This window comes from Anopheles bellator, chromosome 2 (genome assembly GCF_943735745.2).
Source record: "Anopheles bellator chromosome 2, idAnoBellAS_SP24_06.2, whole genome shotgun sequence".
Classification (NCBI taxonomy): Eukaryota; Metazoa; Arthropoda; class Insecta; order Diptera; family Culicidae; genus Anopheles; species Anopheles bellator.
This window is the reverse complement of record NC_071286.1, coordinates 36,075,628-36,092,457: the sequence shown is the minus strand read 5'-3', so window position 1 is coordinate 36,092,457 and position 16,830 is coordinate 36,075,628. Positions and strand designations below refer to the sequence as shown.

The window sequence follows — 16,830 nt, the reverse complement described above, 5'->3', positions numbered from 1 at the left end:
GAAGAAGTTGTAAAGGTCCCGGCAGGGCGAGGCTCTGTCATACATTTTCTAGCGACTGTTGTTGCTCATTCATATCAAAGATGCATTCGATTGTTGGTCCGGTTGCTGGATGCAACGGTCAGTGTACCCGTGAGCAGAGTAAACCATTCATTTTGGTTGCCGACTGCACGCACTCCCATGCCTTCGCACTTCCTGTAACCGCTTACATGTGGTTGGTTTTATGGCCGCATTAAGCGACATCCCGTTGCACTATCGATGCTCACAATAGTGGCAAAAACACTTCGTTTGGTAATGGCAGAAAACACGCTAAAGGCTATCAAATCAAAAGAAAATGAGTAATTGAAATGTGTTTTAATGTTAGGGAAATATCCTAAGATATATATATCTATATCTATATAGATTTTTTTCTTTTATTTTCATTCGAAGATCGAGCTAATAAAGAAAACGAAATTCGAATGGAGTTTTGTGAGGTAGTTCGATTGGAAGTGAATGGCGGTGAAGCTTTTATCGTTGTCGACGGTGAAGTGCACAGAAGAAGAGATTATGGCCGGTAAGTAGTAGAATACGTACATTTGATAGTGCCGCGAAAGATACTCTTGTGTTTTTTTAAATTGTATGTATATTTTATTTGCTCAGGAATTGTTCAACACTAGTTTCGACTGTGTTTTATTATGTGACTCCATTAAGCGTTTATTCTTACTCATTTTCTTCATTGTAGTGAAAAAACAATCATAAGACAAGCGCTGTTTTGGAAGAGAAACTCGTTCACGATGCTGAAATTCGAGGCTATTTCTCGAGTTCTGTTTTTTTACTTCTTTTCCCGCTTGGTGTAAAATGGTTATTTTATGGGTGAGTTCGAGAAAGGTTTGTTAAAGAACAAACATTTTTCTATGTATTGTCGTTTTGATGCTGTTGTATAAAGGTTGATCAGTAAGAGCTTCATTTGATCATCTGACGATTGAAGTTGGCTGTGTGTGCATAAATTTGGAAACTGGCTGAGAACATTGAACAAAAGCAAGGATGTCCATTGAGTTGTAGTAACTATTTATGTAGGAAAAATTTGACCATATAGAAAGCGGAAGAAATGAATGGGGAAGAAACATATAAAACGATATATTAATCTACACGTTCAACGGTGTGTGAAGCAGTGGATTATAAACCGAAAAGTATAGATTGTACGCGACGAGTACGTTCAAAATACGAAGTACCGAAGCTGGAAATAAATACTGGGCGCAAAGCTACGGGTGAAAAATAATTGCGCAAAATTGTGACAAAGAAAATTAGTGAAGAAGCATGCAGCAAAACAAACGACATCGAAAATAAACGATGCAGACCCAAATTAATTAAATGTGGCATCGTCATCATGAGATATAAACGAAAGCGAAAAACAACATAACACAAATAATTACAATAAATAAAGCGACGAATAAAAACAAAACCATCCAATTACCATTTGTATTGATATGTATTGCGATTAAAATTTTGAAAAAATTCTACTTATTTTCCCAAAAATGGTTTGTTTCAACACATAATTGTTATACCGGAAGGAAGGTGTTAGTCAATCCCCAACAACTTATTGTTTCTATTAATTTCTATTTTAATTGATCAAAAGTACAATAACTAACCCAATTTTTCTCAAAGCTTTATCCGGTAACGGGAAAGTACAACAGTGTTGCCATCTCCAGCGAACCGGTTCAAAAAACCGATTGATCGGTGGCATTCAGACTGCACGAACACACACTCAACCCCGGGTGAGAAAGCGAGAGAAGCCATTCTCACCTTGCGTATGAGGGAGGAACTTCTGATGTCTGCCACCACTGGACGGGTGTCGTGCGGTCGAGAAAAAACGCGAAAACAACCCGTGCGAATGGAAAAACGAGCGCGAATTTGTCTAGAATGTGAGTGCGCATTGGAAAGCACCCGAACGAAGTGTTACTCGAAAGTGGCTTTGCCGAAAATCGTTCGTAAAGTGCGTTCAAAGTGCGTTGCGCTCGGCGGAGGCGCCAATTGGCCTAATTAGTACGATTCTGTGGAAAAGCTTTCCCTCCAGTGCTGGGAAGTGGAAATAGGGCCGGTGACCTGTGTGCTTGGGCAACGAATCGGGTGTATTTGCAAGAAGCGAAGTTATTTGCATCCACAATTGACGATTTCTTCGAAGGCGTCATTGCCGCCGAAGAAAGTAACTGGGTGCTTCGGTCGGTGACTGCGGTTTTTTTCTGTCGTTATATGTTAAATCGTCGCTGTGTGCGTGTAGGGTGTCGTGAGAATAACGGCTACATTTGAGCGTAGCGAGACGGAAGATATCGTGTGTTGCGTATGAGTTGAGAGAGAGAGATTGAGGCGGAACACCGAAAACGAGAGAGAAAGAGAAAGGAGAGCCTAGCGAAAGCTCTCTCGAAATGTTGAGAGCCTATGTGTGTTGGTGCGTACGTGGTTGTGTTTTGTGCGCTATTGTGCCCAATATCCGCGCATTATGTGGTGACATTGTAAAATGTCATCCGATTGAACCAAAACAGATCCAAGAAAAGCCGCGCTTCAATTAGTGTGCTGTGCGTTTGTGTGTACCGGACTTGATTGTTTGTCGTTGTTCTGCCGATTCCGATGTTGTTTACCATTGAAGAAAAACAAACTGCTACTCACTCGTAACGCGGTTGCGTCGGAAAGCATCAAAACAATAGGCTCAAAGTGGAACGGTTAAGCGGTAATCATGTTTTACGCACACATCGTATTAGCGAAGAAGGGCCCGCTGGCCAGGATTTGGCTGGCGGCGCACTGGGACAAGAAAATCACCAAGGCGCACGTCTTTGAGACGAACATCGAACAGAGCGTCGACGGAATCATGCAGCCGAAGGTGAAGCTGGCCCTCCGAACCTCTGGCCACTTGCTGCTCGGTGTGGTTCGAATCTATGCCCGCAAGGCTAAATATTTGTTGGCCGATTGCAATGAGGCATTCGTCAAAATTAAGGTATGCGCTGTAGCTCCTGTAACTGGTCGGTGCGATTTCCATATAATTCCGTTTTATTTGTTCCGCATTTTAGATGGCTTTCCGGCCCGGAATGGTGGATCTCCCGGAGGAGCACCGCGAGGCGGCGGTTAATGCCATTACGCTGCCGGAGGTGTTCCACGATTTTGATACTCCGTTGCCGGAACTGAACGACGTCGACATTGAGGCCCATTTCTCCATCAATCAGTCCCGGGCGGACGAAATTACGATGCGAGAAGATTACGGAACACTGTCGCTCAACATCCACGATGATGGTTTCGGCGACATGGGATTCGACGATGCACCCGACATGGTTCGAGACCGAATGGACGACCAGATGGAGGTAGGTTGGAAGAAGAATACTATCCCGAGCGGGGAAACTGCACCAGTTGTGGGATGGTAAACAAAACACGATGTTGTTTACCGAGGATTCTATTGACGGCTTTAGCTCGTTAGCACCGGTCTGTTTTGTCTGTATTTTGTAACGGTTATTTTGTACAACAAATACTTTCTTCCAATTGACTCAGAAGCAAGATGTGTTGGATGACCTCTGTTCAGGGGTGCACCTGAAGGCGTCTCTGAATGCAAAATTTCCAAACAGAAGATTAAACGTATTTGGGAATAACAATTTGGAACATTTGAGAAATCGAAGTCTTTCATAGACTTTCGCTAATCTTCTTTCTGCGTCAAAAAGATTCGCTTTAACTTATTTGTTGCTGCCAAGTATCAATGATTTTGTTTCAGTTTTCCCATTTTTCTTGAAATGGTTTGGTTACTTCCTTTTGAAATTTGTCGGCCTTGGTAGTTATGATTGCGATCGGTTCGTTCCATTTCGGTTCCGCCATCAAATGCCTTACGTGCTTTCGCACCTAAATAAAACGTCCATACTTTCCCTCGCTGTCGTTCGGTTCGGTTGGGTCACCTTCTGGATCGTGCGTACGTTCGCTCCTTTTTGCGGCCTACGGCAAATTGGTCGGCGTCAATTTTTGCGGCTTCTTCATGCCTGCAAGATGCACGAACCAGCGGGCACTGTACGTCGCGGGGATAAGCACCAACGACCGGACGCTGCTCGAGGTGAGGAACTTCCGCGTTCCTGTACTCCTTCGCAGGCATCCATCTGCCCCGAGGCCGGCGGAAATGCCCTTCCGAGGCCTTCCGCAAATGATACCGAGGGCCGCTGGAACGATTACCTAGTAAGTAAGGACCGTGTTGGTTTTGCTCGGAAATGAAAGTAACAACGCCAAATGCAAAAAGTAACCAAAGAACAACATTGAAACACTACTCAATCAAGCGTTTTGGGTGAGCGTCGAGCTTTCATACCGATCAGCCCCAGAGTCCGAACCACTTTTTTCGTGTAAAGCTGCTTTGGTTGCTCTTAACGATCGTTTACCACGCTCATGTTTACCTCTGAGTGCATTCGGCTTGATTCCGTTATAGTTTTTGTTTTGCAATGTTGTGAGCGCTTTCATATTGTTTATTACTCTTGCCGTTCACATGTGTCCGTTAAGAAACGACATTTTTTTATGTGTCTATTTTATTTATTGTTTTAGTTTAATTGTGCTGAGACTTGTTGAAGGAAGGAACATGAAAATCGATCAAATTGAGGTCCCGAATATTTAAAATCGCTGACAATTGGTATTTTTCTATGTGTGGAATAGGTTTTAAAAGCGCGCTGAAATCCAAAATGTGCTGGCATCATACTGCCTTGCTTACTATGATTATGCATTTACTAAGCCTTCACGAAAAAAATGTTACTTCAGTTCATGTCTACGAAATGTTTATATACTCTGATCATACTGCTATGACACTGGAAGGAATGCTATTACCCAAACCAACACTGTTTTATAATGCGATGATTTTCTTTTTGATATTTCAAATTAGTTCTTTTTGGCCAGAGATTTCCGTCAAAACGAGCTATATGTTCTCTTTTGCTGTTTTTTTTAATTTCTATTCATGAGATATTCGCCGGAGTACAGTTTTGAAGCGTTCCCAAAATCCTTTTATGCGCTAATTGATAATTCAATTAATTAGATGGACATCTGGTTTTTGGCTGTTTTTAATGCATAATTTTCAAACATTCCTTCCATATAGGATGATCTGTTCACGGACACGGTTACGCGTCCACCGGATTTGGACCAGGAGAAGGAACCGATGCCTGGCACTTCGCGATCGTTACTCGATTCCATTGACGCTCACGCTGATGATGATAATTTCGGTGATGAAGATTTTGGAGGACGTAAGTATCACGCAAAATGTGGTCCGGTCTGGTCTTACGATTGATTGGTGTATACTTTCTCTTTGCATAGAACCTGCGGCCGGATTGTTTGAGGGCGATATATTTGCTGATGCGCCAATAGCTCCCGAACCGGAGCTTCCTTCAGCAGTTACACAACGACAAGATGGAGAGTCGGACGACGATGATGATGATCATTTCGATATGGCCGGAGCGCCCTCACCAGCGCCCAGCACGGACAATTCACGACCTCCCTCCCCGATTATGGCCAATACTTTGCTTGATGGAGCATCGCTTCCGCCGGGCACTAGCAAAGATACAGCTGGGCAGCAACAGCACTATTCGGAATCAGGCCTCCCAACTATAGGCGATGGTGCGAGGCACGGAGATGAAGACAGGGAAGCTGTCGGGGAGGATGGGCTTCCGGATCAATCGACGTTGCTGAACAATGAGGAGGAAAGTTTTGCCCTTGCTCCGGTTGACGCGACGGCTCTGAAAGGTACAACGAAGTCGAAACGAAAGCGTAAACTGATCGTCGATGAAGTTAAAAACATATCCGGCGAGGAGATGAAGAGTCAGCTGGCAAACACGTCCGATATTGTGACGACACTGGACCTTGCGCCTCCTACCAAGCGGCTTATGTACTGGAAAGAGACCGGCGGCGTAGAAAAGTTGTTTGCCCTCCCTTCGCGCGACATTCCGGCCCGATGTTTGTTTAAAAACTACCAGCGACATCTTATCTCGCGCTGGATCGCCATCGAGGACTTTTCCGTTCTTGGTCCACTCGATGTGCTGGGCGTGGAGCTACCAATTGAGCGACCTGAAACACCTCCCCAGGGTGCGGCGGGTAAACGTGGTAGAAAACGGAAACAGATACCAGAAGTTGCGGCTACCACGCCACCTGCAGCCGGTTCACTGGAGAATTCTGGAAGCTCTGATCAGATACGAAGCGGAGCACCCGAAATGCCGCCCCCGACGCCTGCTTCGTTAGAGATGCGAGATGATACGCTTGGTGCAGCCGAAGCAACTCACTCTTCTTCGTCCGCGTTCATGCCCCCGCCGGCGACGCCCGGGTTGGGAAATTTGGCGAGCCCGAACCATCCGCACCTTATGCCTCCGACCCCGGGCATGCTCCCGCTAACGCCCGGTCAGCTCGATCACGGTGGACTTACACCGATGGGTCTCGTGCACGGTGGGCTCACGCCAAGCGATCTTCACCATGGTGGAGGCCTCACACCTGCCGGTCTGCATCACGGCGATCTTGGAGGCGGCATGACGCCGCATGCGCTCGATCACGGTGCGATGACACCGCACCATTCGTCGCTGGAGCATATCGATCAGATACCGGCGTTGCCAGCTGATCAGGTGTCCTCTATCCTGAACGAACCGGGAATGGAAGGTTTCTCAAACATGGGCTTTGATGGCAATGCGTCTGAGGAGATTGCCAATGATTGGAACGCTGATTACGAATTCTCCCCATCCGTGGGACCGGTAAGTATTGTTAATCGCGCATGGAAAATGAGCGCATAAACTATAGACTTCCTTCCTAACTCGATCGCCCTTTGTAGGCGCAGCCAAACGATGAGCAACAGGTGGACGAGACGATCGAGCAGTTTGAGGAGCGCGTCTTGAACAAGCGGGCAGCTCAGATGTTCCTTTCCGTGAAGTCGCGACTTCTAAAGGCGGATCACATCATGCTGTCGGAGATGACGCACCGGAACAACAAAAAGCAGGTACGTTTGTGGTCCGTCCTTGAACAATGAAAGGATACACAAGTAACATAACTAAATGCCCCTTCTGGTTTGCATTATTCGACTTTGCAGGCCGCACAAAAGTTCTACTCGCTGCTGGTGCTGAAAAAGTTCAAGGCTCTCGAGATTGCCCAAAAACAAGCGTTCGATGACATTGTCGTAACTCGAGGGCCGATGTTCGACAATCCGAAGCTCTAAGAAAACAAAAGTGTCCGGTAGTGAGGGACTGTGATGGGCGTCAATTGTCCACGCCTGTCGCTTTCCTCGTTAGAAAAAAGGTGTACATTAGCTTCTTCGTTAGTGCGTAAGAAAATCCAGAAATGTGTTGCTGGACAAAGAGTTGATGGACAAAATTTAACAAAAATCTCCCCCAGATCACTGTTTGTTATGTCCAGGGCGAGGAGTGCGAGTCATCACAGCGCAACCCATTCTGCGAATCGTAAAGAAATCGATTGTTGTTTTTTATTTACCACTTACTCGTTTTGTCCGGTAATTAATCGTGTATAATGTGTCCAGTTTTTGTTTATAAACTTTACTGTAATTTTTAGTAACACCATATTTGGTTCCCGTTTTGTAGGGTAGTATCAGGAGCGGTAACTATTAAATAGTGTTCTTTTTAGTTTTGGATCAATTTTCGTTTTACCATTTACACAACGCCACAATATACGGCAAAAACAAAAACACAATATTTTACCTTGTACATATTTAAATTTATGCACACATGGCACATCTCAGTGACGGTCTCGATTGGTGCCAGTATTGTAAATAGTACCATTTATCCATCGCCAGTGTCCATTTGGGTGCTTTGAATTTTTACTGAAACATCTCACAACATATAACATCAGTGCAGAATCGGCCTGCGCCAGTGTCCCCCAGCACACTCAAGCAAGCCCGGAAGACGTTTTCATGAAGTCTAAGGCTGTTGAAAAGTGGACACTTTTCAGCATTCATTTACACTTCAAACTGTAAATGGCAATCGCTTACGGGGCTTTCTCATTTACAAACCCAGTCCTCTTTTGCAAGTGCACACCGCTTGAATGGTTTCCCCGTGTGTGTCGCTAAACACAATCCATTTTGCATTGTAAGCTGGTCAAAGCTCGATTGAAAGCTCTTGGCAAAAGGCCATACCTCCTTTGCCTAACTACGTGACATTTAAATTCTGTGATTTATCGAATGCATTTTCTTAAAAACAACTTAAGAAGATGCAAGTTTGATTCTGATTTTTCCGAATTCGTACTATCGTTTTGGGCTACAGAACATCACGTAAAAAAAGTGTCGCTGACAATTTTCTCCATTTCTATCAAGTTCAAAGTTGAAAATAATTGCTTTGCAGGTGAGAAGTATGTTGAAAATATTACCCATGATATAAAACAAAAAATTCACACAAAACTTGTCACATACACCTTTTTGTTGTAGTTTTCGTTCACAATAACTTTAATAACGGTTTTTCAGCTAAAAGTCTCCGCTCGTTCCGTGATTGCTTTGTCCATGGGCATTGTTTGCTCCTGCGGTCCTTATCTCACCTCTTCGTACCTCTTATAGCCTTCTGACCCAGTTGAGCTTTTGGGGACAGCATTTGTTCATCATCACTTTTGGAAATGGAAAGGTCGGTCATCACAAATTCAAGTAGCGGTATCTCGTTCCATCCCGAGGCCGGTTTTGCATTTCTTTTACCGACTTCGTACGTAGGTGTGCGATTCGGGTTTCGTAACGGACTCGGCAAAAGAAACGGCCTTGGCAACATGGGGTGGAGCAGCATGTAAACTATATTAAACGCATAGAAGAACCAACGTAGAACTAGTAGCGATGAACGTAAGATGAAACATTGTACATGATCATGGCGGTAGAGAAAAGGAACATTGTGAACAATAGTAGCGAGCAAGTAAAAGGAAAACAGAAACAAACAACTTGTAAAATCGACAGAAGTTTATAAAAAGTTGACAAATAAAGAACACCTTGCAATGAACCGTAGAGTATTTCGTTTAACTAGTACCCCTAAACGGTTGCTTGGAACCATTGCTACAACATTATTTATCCTCAATGCGATGAACGGTGCATACTCCGCGGTCTGGTTAGTGGCACACGTGTGTCAATAGTAGGGCGGCAGCGCAAGCTTCTCACCAATCATCCCGATGACGATACACGTGACGGGCACGAGAAAGGCGTATGTTCGCTGATCGCTGTATGATGCGCCGCATGTTGCGACGGTTCGTGAGATTCCTGACTGCGAGTTCCCTAGTAATTTCTATTGTTTCCTGCGTGCGTCCGTGTGTAGCGTTTTGGGACAGATCGGGGGCCACCGTGCGCGTTATACCTGGGACCTGATAACGATAACAACTCGAGAGCGCGGTGTGCACTAAACGATCGGCGGATGTGTACCCTGTGCTCTAGGAGAGGATGATGGGGATGCAACTGACCGACCCTGGCGGATGATTGTAGCCGAGCGCTACTACCACGTACTCCACCAACAAACAATGGCGCAAGTTCAGTAGAGCTTACGAACCGAGTGCCAGCTGCGCTCGCTCGGGAGGTAGTGAGCCGATCGGCTCCCAACGGAACACTAGAGGGGGTTGGCTTGATCGTGCTCCAGCGCGCGCGCGCCAGATCGCATCATAGCACAACGTCCACGACGGCACACGGTTGACATCGGCCAGCAGCTTCCCTTTCCCCGCTTCGCCGTGTGCTGTCCATTCTGGGAGTTTCGGGTATGTGTGTGTACGTTTTTATCATCCGGCCTTCGGTGGTGGTCAGTTTTTCTCAATTGATAAATCCCTAATGCGACAATCTGCTGCCCGTTGCCGATGGAAGCGCGAATTTAGTTTAGTTTTGACCACGGGCCGGAGCGGTGTTTTGGCGAGCGTGCAGCTACTACTACCACCCCAAAAGGTTGTCGCGAATTCGTGTGGCAAAACTTCTCCGATGATCTACGGCGAGCGAACGGAGTGGATGGTCATTGGTCGATCATTTGGCATCTGGATTTCCAGTTTCGATCATCCCGTTAGTGTGTTACCTAACCGGTTAGGGGAAGAGAGAGTCTCACATTCGTTGATTCCGGTGCCCAGAAACCACTTCTTCGCTCTGAAATTCGCAACAAGACGCCGCCACAGTTTGGCAAGTGTTCCGTGCGCGTAGCAGCAGCCTCACGAAGTAAGTAAAGTGGTCCTAATGGCGGCTAGGCGCTTGGCCGATTAGGCTAATCCAATTTTCAAATTACCATCAGTTGTTCGGAGCGATCGTTCGGGGTCGGGTGAGGGAATCTGTCGTGGGCCCCTAGAATGGTAGGCCGAGAAGAATGAAGATCGGTTTGCTGCCTGCATCTGCTGTGGATCGATATCCGCCTGTTTCGTTCAATCAACTGCCGTTAGCCTTTTTTTTCCTATTCCCAACGGAAGTGATCGTCGTTGTTTCGTTTTCGTTCCCGACAACCGACTGTGGCACGTGGTGACGGGATTGTAATGGCGGGCTTCCGAGGAATGGAACGGCAACGCGGCCGAAGACAAACGCGATTTCATTTGAATATTTTGACAATTGGAATCAAAAATGCAAAACGCCTACAGATCGTTTGCGGGTTTGGCGGGGCACTCTAGCGTGTACGCTTTTTCCTGCCTCTTCGCTTTGCTCTGACAAATTGAATTGGCGGCCAACTGTTTGTTTTGGTAATAATGTGCAATTGAATATAATGGTAGATGCGCTGTTTTTTTTGCATTAACCAACCATGTGGAAAGAGCCATTTTTTAAAAAAATCGTCACGCACGCTGCTAGTGACATCCCATTGTGAACATACGTGCACGCGATTCACCGCGAAATACAGGCAATTGGCCATTAATTACCGGTATCAAACCGTATGCGATTATCGCGTACGTTATCGCGTTTTCCTAGCCATTGCCAAAGCCTCGTAAGTGTTGCCCCTAATGTACGGTGTGACTCATGAAATATGAAAATGAAAATCATCGGGTTAAAGATGATCCCACAGCTCAGCGCTGGAAGATGATCACAGCAGAAAGTAGCGATCCGAGGCAAGATGGTTATTTTTAGCCCGCCACGGTGGGTCGCCGTGATAAGCGTGTAGTAAGCAAAATTTAGACGATCTATCGCTTGGCGTCGTGTGGTGATCCGGTTCGAAGCCTAGCAGGGGGATCACCATGAAGCATCGGTGGTTCAGTGGTAGAATGCTCGCCTGCCACGCGGGCGGCCCGGGTTCGATTCCCGGCCGATGCAATCTTTAGCTCTTTTTGTTTATTTGTACTGAAAATAAGCCCCGTACTCTTTTAGTAGAGTTTCATTTTGTACACGAGAAATTAAGTGCTAGATTTCTAGCAAAAAGTCAACCTCAAGTAACTACCGACGAGGACTTCGACTAAGAGTAGTTTGAGGTTCCACAGGAACACGGCGCCCTCCGTACACATTTGCATTCGTCTTTGAAACCCACAATGCATCGTTTAGGTCACGGCATCGTTTAAATGTGACATTTGCGACACAAAGTGAACGTCGATCGGCGAGAGTCGTCCCTGGCAGGGTTTCAGTTTTGTAGCCACATATTAGCACTATCATAATTACCAGAACATTTTACAAAGTGTGCAATTTCCGCACAGCTCCTGTGGGCCCCCCTACATTACCTGTAAACCTTATCGCATCTTTGAGCATGGGGTGAACACAGGGCATGGGAAACAAAAGTGTCACCGAAGCCGTCGTGACAGACAGTACAGAGGATTTATCTCTCTGCGGGCGTTGCCACCGATCGTCAAACTGGCGCAAGGTGCAAAACGTGACTCCAGCGAATTCTTCACACGACACGATCTCCGGCTTCGCTGCTGACATTAGGCGATTGGGCGCAACAGTAATGAGCCAGCCGAGCAGTCGAGGGGGGAGGTTAAGGTTTGCGGTAATGCCCCTAGATGCGCCGTGACACACTCCGCTCGGGTGTTGCGAATTTTCTATGTCAAGTCGCTTTCCTGGCTAGGGTGATCGGAAGGGGTAGAAAATTAATTTTCCCGCTCACCCTTGATCGCCATATTGTGTAAACCCAAAATAGCAATTACGGTTCGGCCCACGGCGAGTGGGTTGCGGTGGGCTCATGATCACACACCGACACGATTTCTCTTGCAGCTTCAACAGTGCCACGGTGGGCAACGACAACAAAAAAAATGAAGGATCCCAAGCCACTGAATGGCCACGACAAGGCACCGCGAGGGGAGCAGATGGACGAGAAGCGCACACCGTCGTCCTTGCGGGACAAGTACCTGTACTTTAAGCGCAACATAACCGTCGAACCGATGCTGGCGTGCTACATTATGCCGAGCGTACTGGCCGGGCTGGCCACGCAGAACCTCAACCTGGAGAAGGCATGCCGCGTGAACCTGGCTTACGGGGACGAAGTGTGCGATGCGCTAACGCGCCGTGACACGGCCAACTATACACAGTAAGTCGCCGGGGTCGGGGCTGAACCGTTTGATTTGCGTTTTATGAAAATACTAGATGTATGGCTAGAGGAATTCGTTCATCTAAACAAAAAGAATTTGGTTATGGGGGACTTTAACATAGATTGGTTCAACACGGCAAGATCCGAAAACCTAAAAAATTTAATGTCATCCTATAACATGTATCAAAAAGTGAGCCAACCAACACGCATAACAAGGGTCAGCAGGACCTTGATTGACCATAGACCATAGACGTAAGGTATGCTTATCCATGTACTCCAAAGAAACCCTTTGTAAGGCAGTGGAGGATTGCTTGCAGGAGATTGAAACTGGTTTGAGTGACAAAGCCAAACTCCTGTGGAAAGTACTGGAAAAAGCTGTGGAAAGTTTTTCTGTATTACATCGGTACCAGGTCACACCTCTAGCAGATTCTACAACACAGAGCTTGCTAGACTAAAAAGAAGGAGAGATAAGGCATATGACAAGTTCATTAGAACCAACATTTCAGAAAACTGGTATCTTTATACTGTTTTGAGAAATGAATATACTGCCGAATTAAAAAAAGCTAAACAGATTTTTTACTGTGGCGAGATCAGTAAGCACCAAGGGAATAGCAGGGAACTATGGAAAATCCTTAAATCCATGCTAAAACCTAAGGATAAAACTGGAGTTGTTGTGAAATTTGCTGGAAGAGTCGCTTTCGACGAAGCTTCAATTGCAGAGGGTTTTAACAAGTTCTTTGTTGAAAGCGTTAAAACTATTCATAAAGGAATTGCTGATATGCCTGCACCAACGGAGCTGAGGAATATCCTTATTACAAGGCAAAGGTTCAAGTTTGAACGAATTTCGTACGACAAGCTGAGAAAGATTTGCTATAACTTAAAAAACAAGGCCGGAATAGGAAAAGTAAACGCTCAAGTACTGCAGGACAGTTTCTGTGTGGTTGGGCAGATGCTTCTTTCGGTGATTAACCAATCTTTAGAGAATGGTATTTTGGCCTCATGGTAATGGCCTCATGGAAGGAGTCGACAGTTATCGCTACTCCAAAAGCGACTGGTGCTACTAATGCGGATGAGTTTCGCCCCATTAATATGCTCAATATCAATCAAGAAAACAATATGCTCAATATCAAGAAAACCAAGTACATGATCTTGTCAGCGAAGTCAATTGACATCCGGCTGTCTATTGTCATCAAACAGGTACCTATCGATAGAGTTTCAGAGATGAAATATCTGGGAGTAGTCTTGGATGATAGAATGAAGTTTGGACCACACCTGAATTATACTATTTCGTGGAGTGAAGTGTGGAGTGATCTGTAGGTTGAACAGCAATCTGAATTTTTTTGCGAAAGTTCAATTATACAAGTCAATAGTGTCACCCCACTTTGATTTTTGTGCCCCCATTTTATTCCTTGGAAATCAAACACAGCTTCAAAGGTTGCAGAGGCTGCAGAACAGAATTATGAGGCTAATTTTGGGTTGTAGTCGGTACACTTAATCTATTATCATGCTAGATATTTTACAGTGGATGTCAGTTAGGCAGAGAATCGCATACCAAACGGCAATTTTTGTATGTAAAATTTTGAAAGGGATTGTGCCATTGTACTTGGGAGAAAGGATAGTCGTGGGGTCAAACGTTCACCGCTACTGCAGGGGATCCGAGATTACCAAACTATTTGTCAGTAAACGCCTGTAATTCCTTGCTCTTCAAGGGGGTACAATGGTACAATAGTATGCCGAGGCACATCACACAAGCCGCAGATCTGAGGGAATTCAAGCGTTTGTGATCCGCATACATAAGAGAGGTCGTATAACTTGCGTCTAACTTCAACAAAACAGCAGTTAAGTTATATGTTACATGTTGTATCTGTCAAATCTTGGATCTTGTGGAGCAATCTGTTAAAACTGTGCTTGTCATCATACGCTTGATTATGGTGATGATAAGATTTAAAAAATATTGAGAAAATGAATATACAAAAATATTAAAAATAGTTGTAATGAAAGAGACTAGATAGATTTGAGACACGCGCGCGCAAATGAGGAAGTGGTGGGCATTCTGTACGAATAGAATCGTTGGTGTCAATTAGCTAAACACAGATGATCAGACTCTCGTTTGCTCCTGCGATCTACAGCGAGGAGGAGATGGTCCAGCACCTGGTGGCGCGGATGGCCGGCTGGAAGACTGTCCTGCAGAGTGCGCTGCCCTGCCTGCTGATACTGTTCTGGGGCTCGTGGAGCGATCGGCACGGGCGAAGGAAACCGTGCATGCTGATCCCGATCATCGGCGAGTTCCTGACGGCGATCGGGTTGATTCTGTGCACGTACTTCGAGTCGGTCCCGATGGAGGTGGCCGGCATCACGGAGGCCCTATTTCCGGCCCTGACTGGCGGCTGGTTCACGATGTTCATGGGCGTCTTCAGCTACATCGCCGACGTTACGACCACCGAGGAGCGCACGCTGCGCATCGGCATCGTGAACCTGTGCTTCTCGCTCGGTGTCCCAATCGGGTTGGCCTTCAGTGGGGTCCTTCTGAAGTGAGTGCCGGAAATCGGCCGGAAGGAGGTGCCGGGTCTCGGCTAACGCGACTCGCTTTTTTCAGACAAATCGGATTCTACGGAGTGTTCTCGCTCTCGGCCACCCTCTACCTACTGGCCTTCTTCTACGGCCTCCTGGTGGTGAAGGAAGTGGACATTGTCAGCGAGAAGGAACGGCAGGCGGCGAGGGAGAAGAGTCTGCTGGCCGACTTCTTCGACCGGGAACACGTGATGGAGACGTTTCGGGTGGCGTTCAAGACCGGCCAGCGGCAACGGCGACTGCGCGTGATAATGCTGATGATCGTGGTGATGGTTGTGATCGGACCGATGCACGGTAAGCATGCTGTCGAAGCTGGCGGGCGCGTCCGGTTGCGGAAGCCAGGAATTAGCTTTGATTAGACGACTACATGCTTGCGCTTCAAGCGGCTCGGTTCAAGGTCTCCGTGGACGGAATTTCGTAGCGCGGTGGCCTCTGCTGCGACTGTTGCATACTAATCCGACTAATCTTCAACCGACACAGGAGAGATGGCGGTAATTTATCTATTCACCCGCTACCGCTTCAACTGGAGCGAGGTGGAGTTTAGCTTCTTCTCGACCTACGGCATGCTGACCGGGCTGATTGGGACCGTGTTTTCCGTGGGCGTCTTTTCCCATCTGCTCAAGATAGACGATGCACTGATTGGCGTGATGTCCTGCATGTCGAAGATTCTGTCCAGCTTTGTGTACGCGTTCGCCGTCAACACCTGGCAGCTGTGTCTGGGTAAGTAGTTCGTAGTGACCAGCCTTTCCAATGAGCACCAACCTTTCCTATGAGCACCAATCCACTTAGAGCACTTTCTCGCAAAGCACAAATAAGATTAGTTCCTCCAGCTTCTAGTACAGTCACAGGTTCGGTCCTCTCAATGAGGACTTTCCGTTTAATCTATGTGCGGTTGAACATTTTCTCCGTGGGAACACTTCTTACTCGGGGCAAAAACCGGTCTTAGCGGTCTTGGGACCTACAACAGAGACAATGTTGATCCTTCCGTTGCTTCCTGCCACAATGTGATCTTTGCACATTCATTTACCTTTCCTGTTGAGGGCCTCTCGAGAATCGGGAACTCCGGCCCACAACGAGCATTACCGAGTGCTCTATCAACGAGGGCCACTAAGGAGCTAATTCTTCCCCCGCAGGTCCTATCATCGAAATGCTGAACGGCACCTCGTTCATCTCGATGCGCTCGATTGCGTCGAAGCTGGTGGCGAGCGACGAGCTCGGCAAAGTAAACTCACTGTTTGGCGTTGCCGAAGCCCTGATGCCACTCGTTTACGCCCCGATGTATACAACCGTCTACTCGCTGACGATCAACGTGCTGCCGGGGGCCTTTTTTCTGCTCGGTGGAGCCCTCACCGCCCCGGCCGTGCTAATATTTCTGTGAGTGGTCCGCGAACTCGCTGAAGCCGCCCTGGCTTATGCGGCTTATCGTTTCAGGTGGATGTACCGAGTGCACAAGCGCGAGGCCCGGGAGATTGCGGACGAAAAACGTGCGGAAGATGCGTACCGACAGCTGGGTGAGTGCGGCGGCGATCGTGCCACGATCATTCCGTCGCCCGTCGGTGTCGTGAATGCAGCCTTCGAGGATGACGGCGGCGGCCAACGGGCGAAGAAGGTGGCTCCGACCACTGCAACGATGGACCCGGCCGGCCACAACAAACTGTGATATTTGTGTGTTTTTGGTAAAATCCTTAGCCCAGCAGTTCCTGTAGCAGCGTGAGTGCGTATGTAAATAGAACAAAGCACCAATCCGAGACCGCAACCAGTGTGGGGCCCTTTTTGTTTCCAAGATGACAAGAGCGGATTCCAAATCCCGCATGCCCGAGGGCGCGATTAGCACAAGAGGCCCCGGCTGCTACTACCAGACACACTACGCTGG

At 47.0% G+C, this 16,830-nt stretch overlaps 2 protein-coding genes and 1 non-coding gene across 4 annotated transcripts; all 3 read left to right on the top strand.

Moving 5' to 3' along the window:
• Positions 1–2,707: 2,707 nt before the first annotated feature.
• On the top strand, positions 2,708–8,884 carry LOC131212384 (double-strand-break repair protein rad21 homolog). Its single transcript, XM_058206227.1, has 6 exons — positions 2,708–2,965; positions 3,039–3,326; positions 5,075–5,219; positions 5,290–6,707; positions 6,785–6,949; positions 7,040–8,884. Exons 1-6 carry the CDS (start codon positions 2,708–2,710, stop codon positions 7,163–7,165), a joined length of 2,400 nt encoding a protein of 799 aa, XP_058062210.1. The 3' UTR covers positions 7,166–8,884.
• Positions 8,885–9,891: 1,007 nt separating this feature from the next.
• Positions 9,892–16,689, top strand: LOC131212389 (lysosomal proton-coupled steroid conjugate and bile acid symporter SLC46A3-like). 2 transcript variants are annotated; one of them, XM_058206231.1, is made up of 7 exons: positions 9,892–10,114; positions 12,074–12,386; positions 14,516–14,917; positions 14,983–15,251; positions 15,438–15,677; positions 16,091–16,331; positions 16,389–16,689. In XM_058206231.1, exons 2-7 carry the CDS (start codon positions 12,112–12,114, stop codon positions 16,615–16,617), a joined length of 1,656 nt encoding a protein of 551 aa, XP_058062214.1. In that variant the 5' UTR covers positions 9,892–10,114; positions 12,074–12,111; the 3' UTR covers positions 16,618–16,689. The 2 variants fall into 2 exon arrangements, with proteins under 2 accessions (XP_058062214.1, XP_058062216.1); XM_058206233.1 differs by lacking the exon at positions 12,074–12,386.
• On the top strand, positions 11,115–11,185 carry Trnag-gcc (transfer RNA glycine (anticodon GCC)). The gene has a single exon. It is a non-coding gene; the product is annotated as a tRNA-Gly (tRNA).
• Positions 16,690–16,830: the final 141 nt, after the last annotated feature.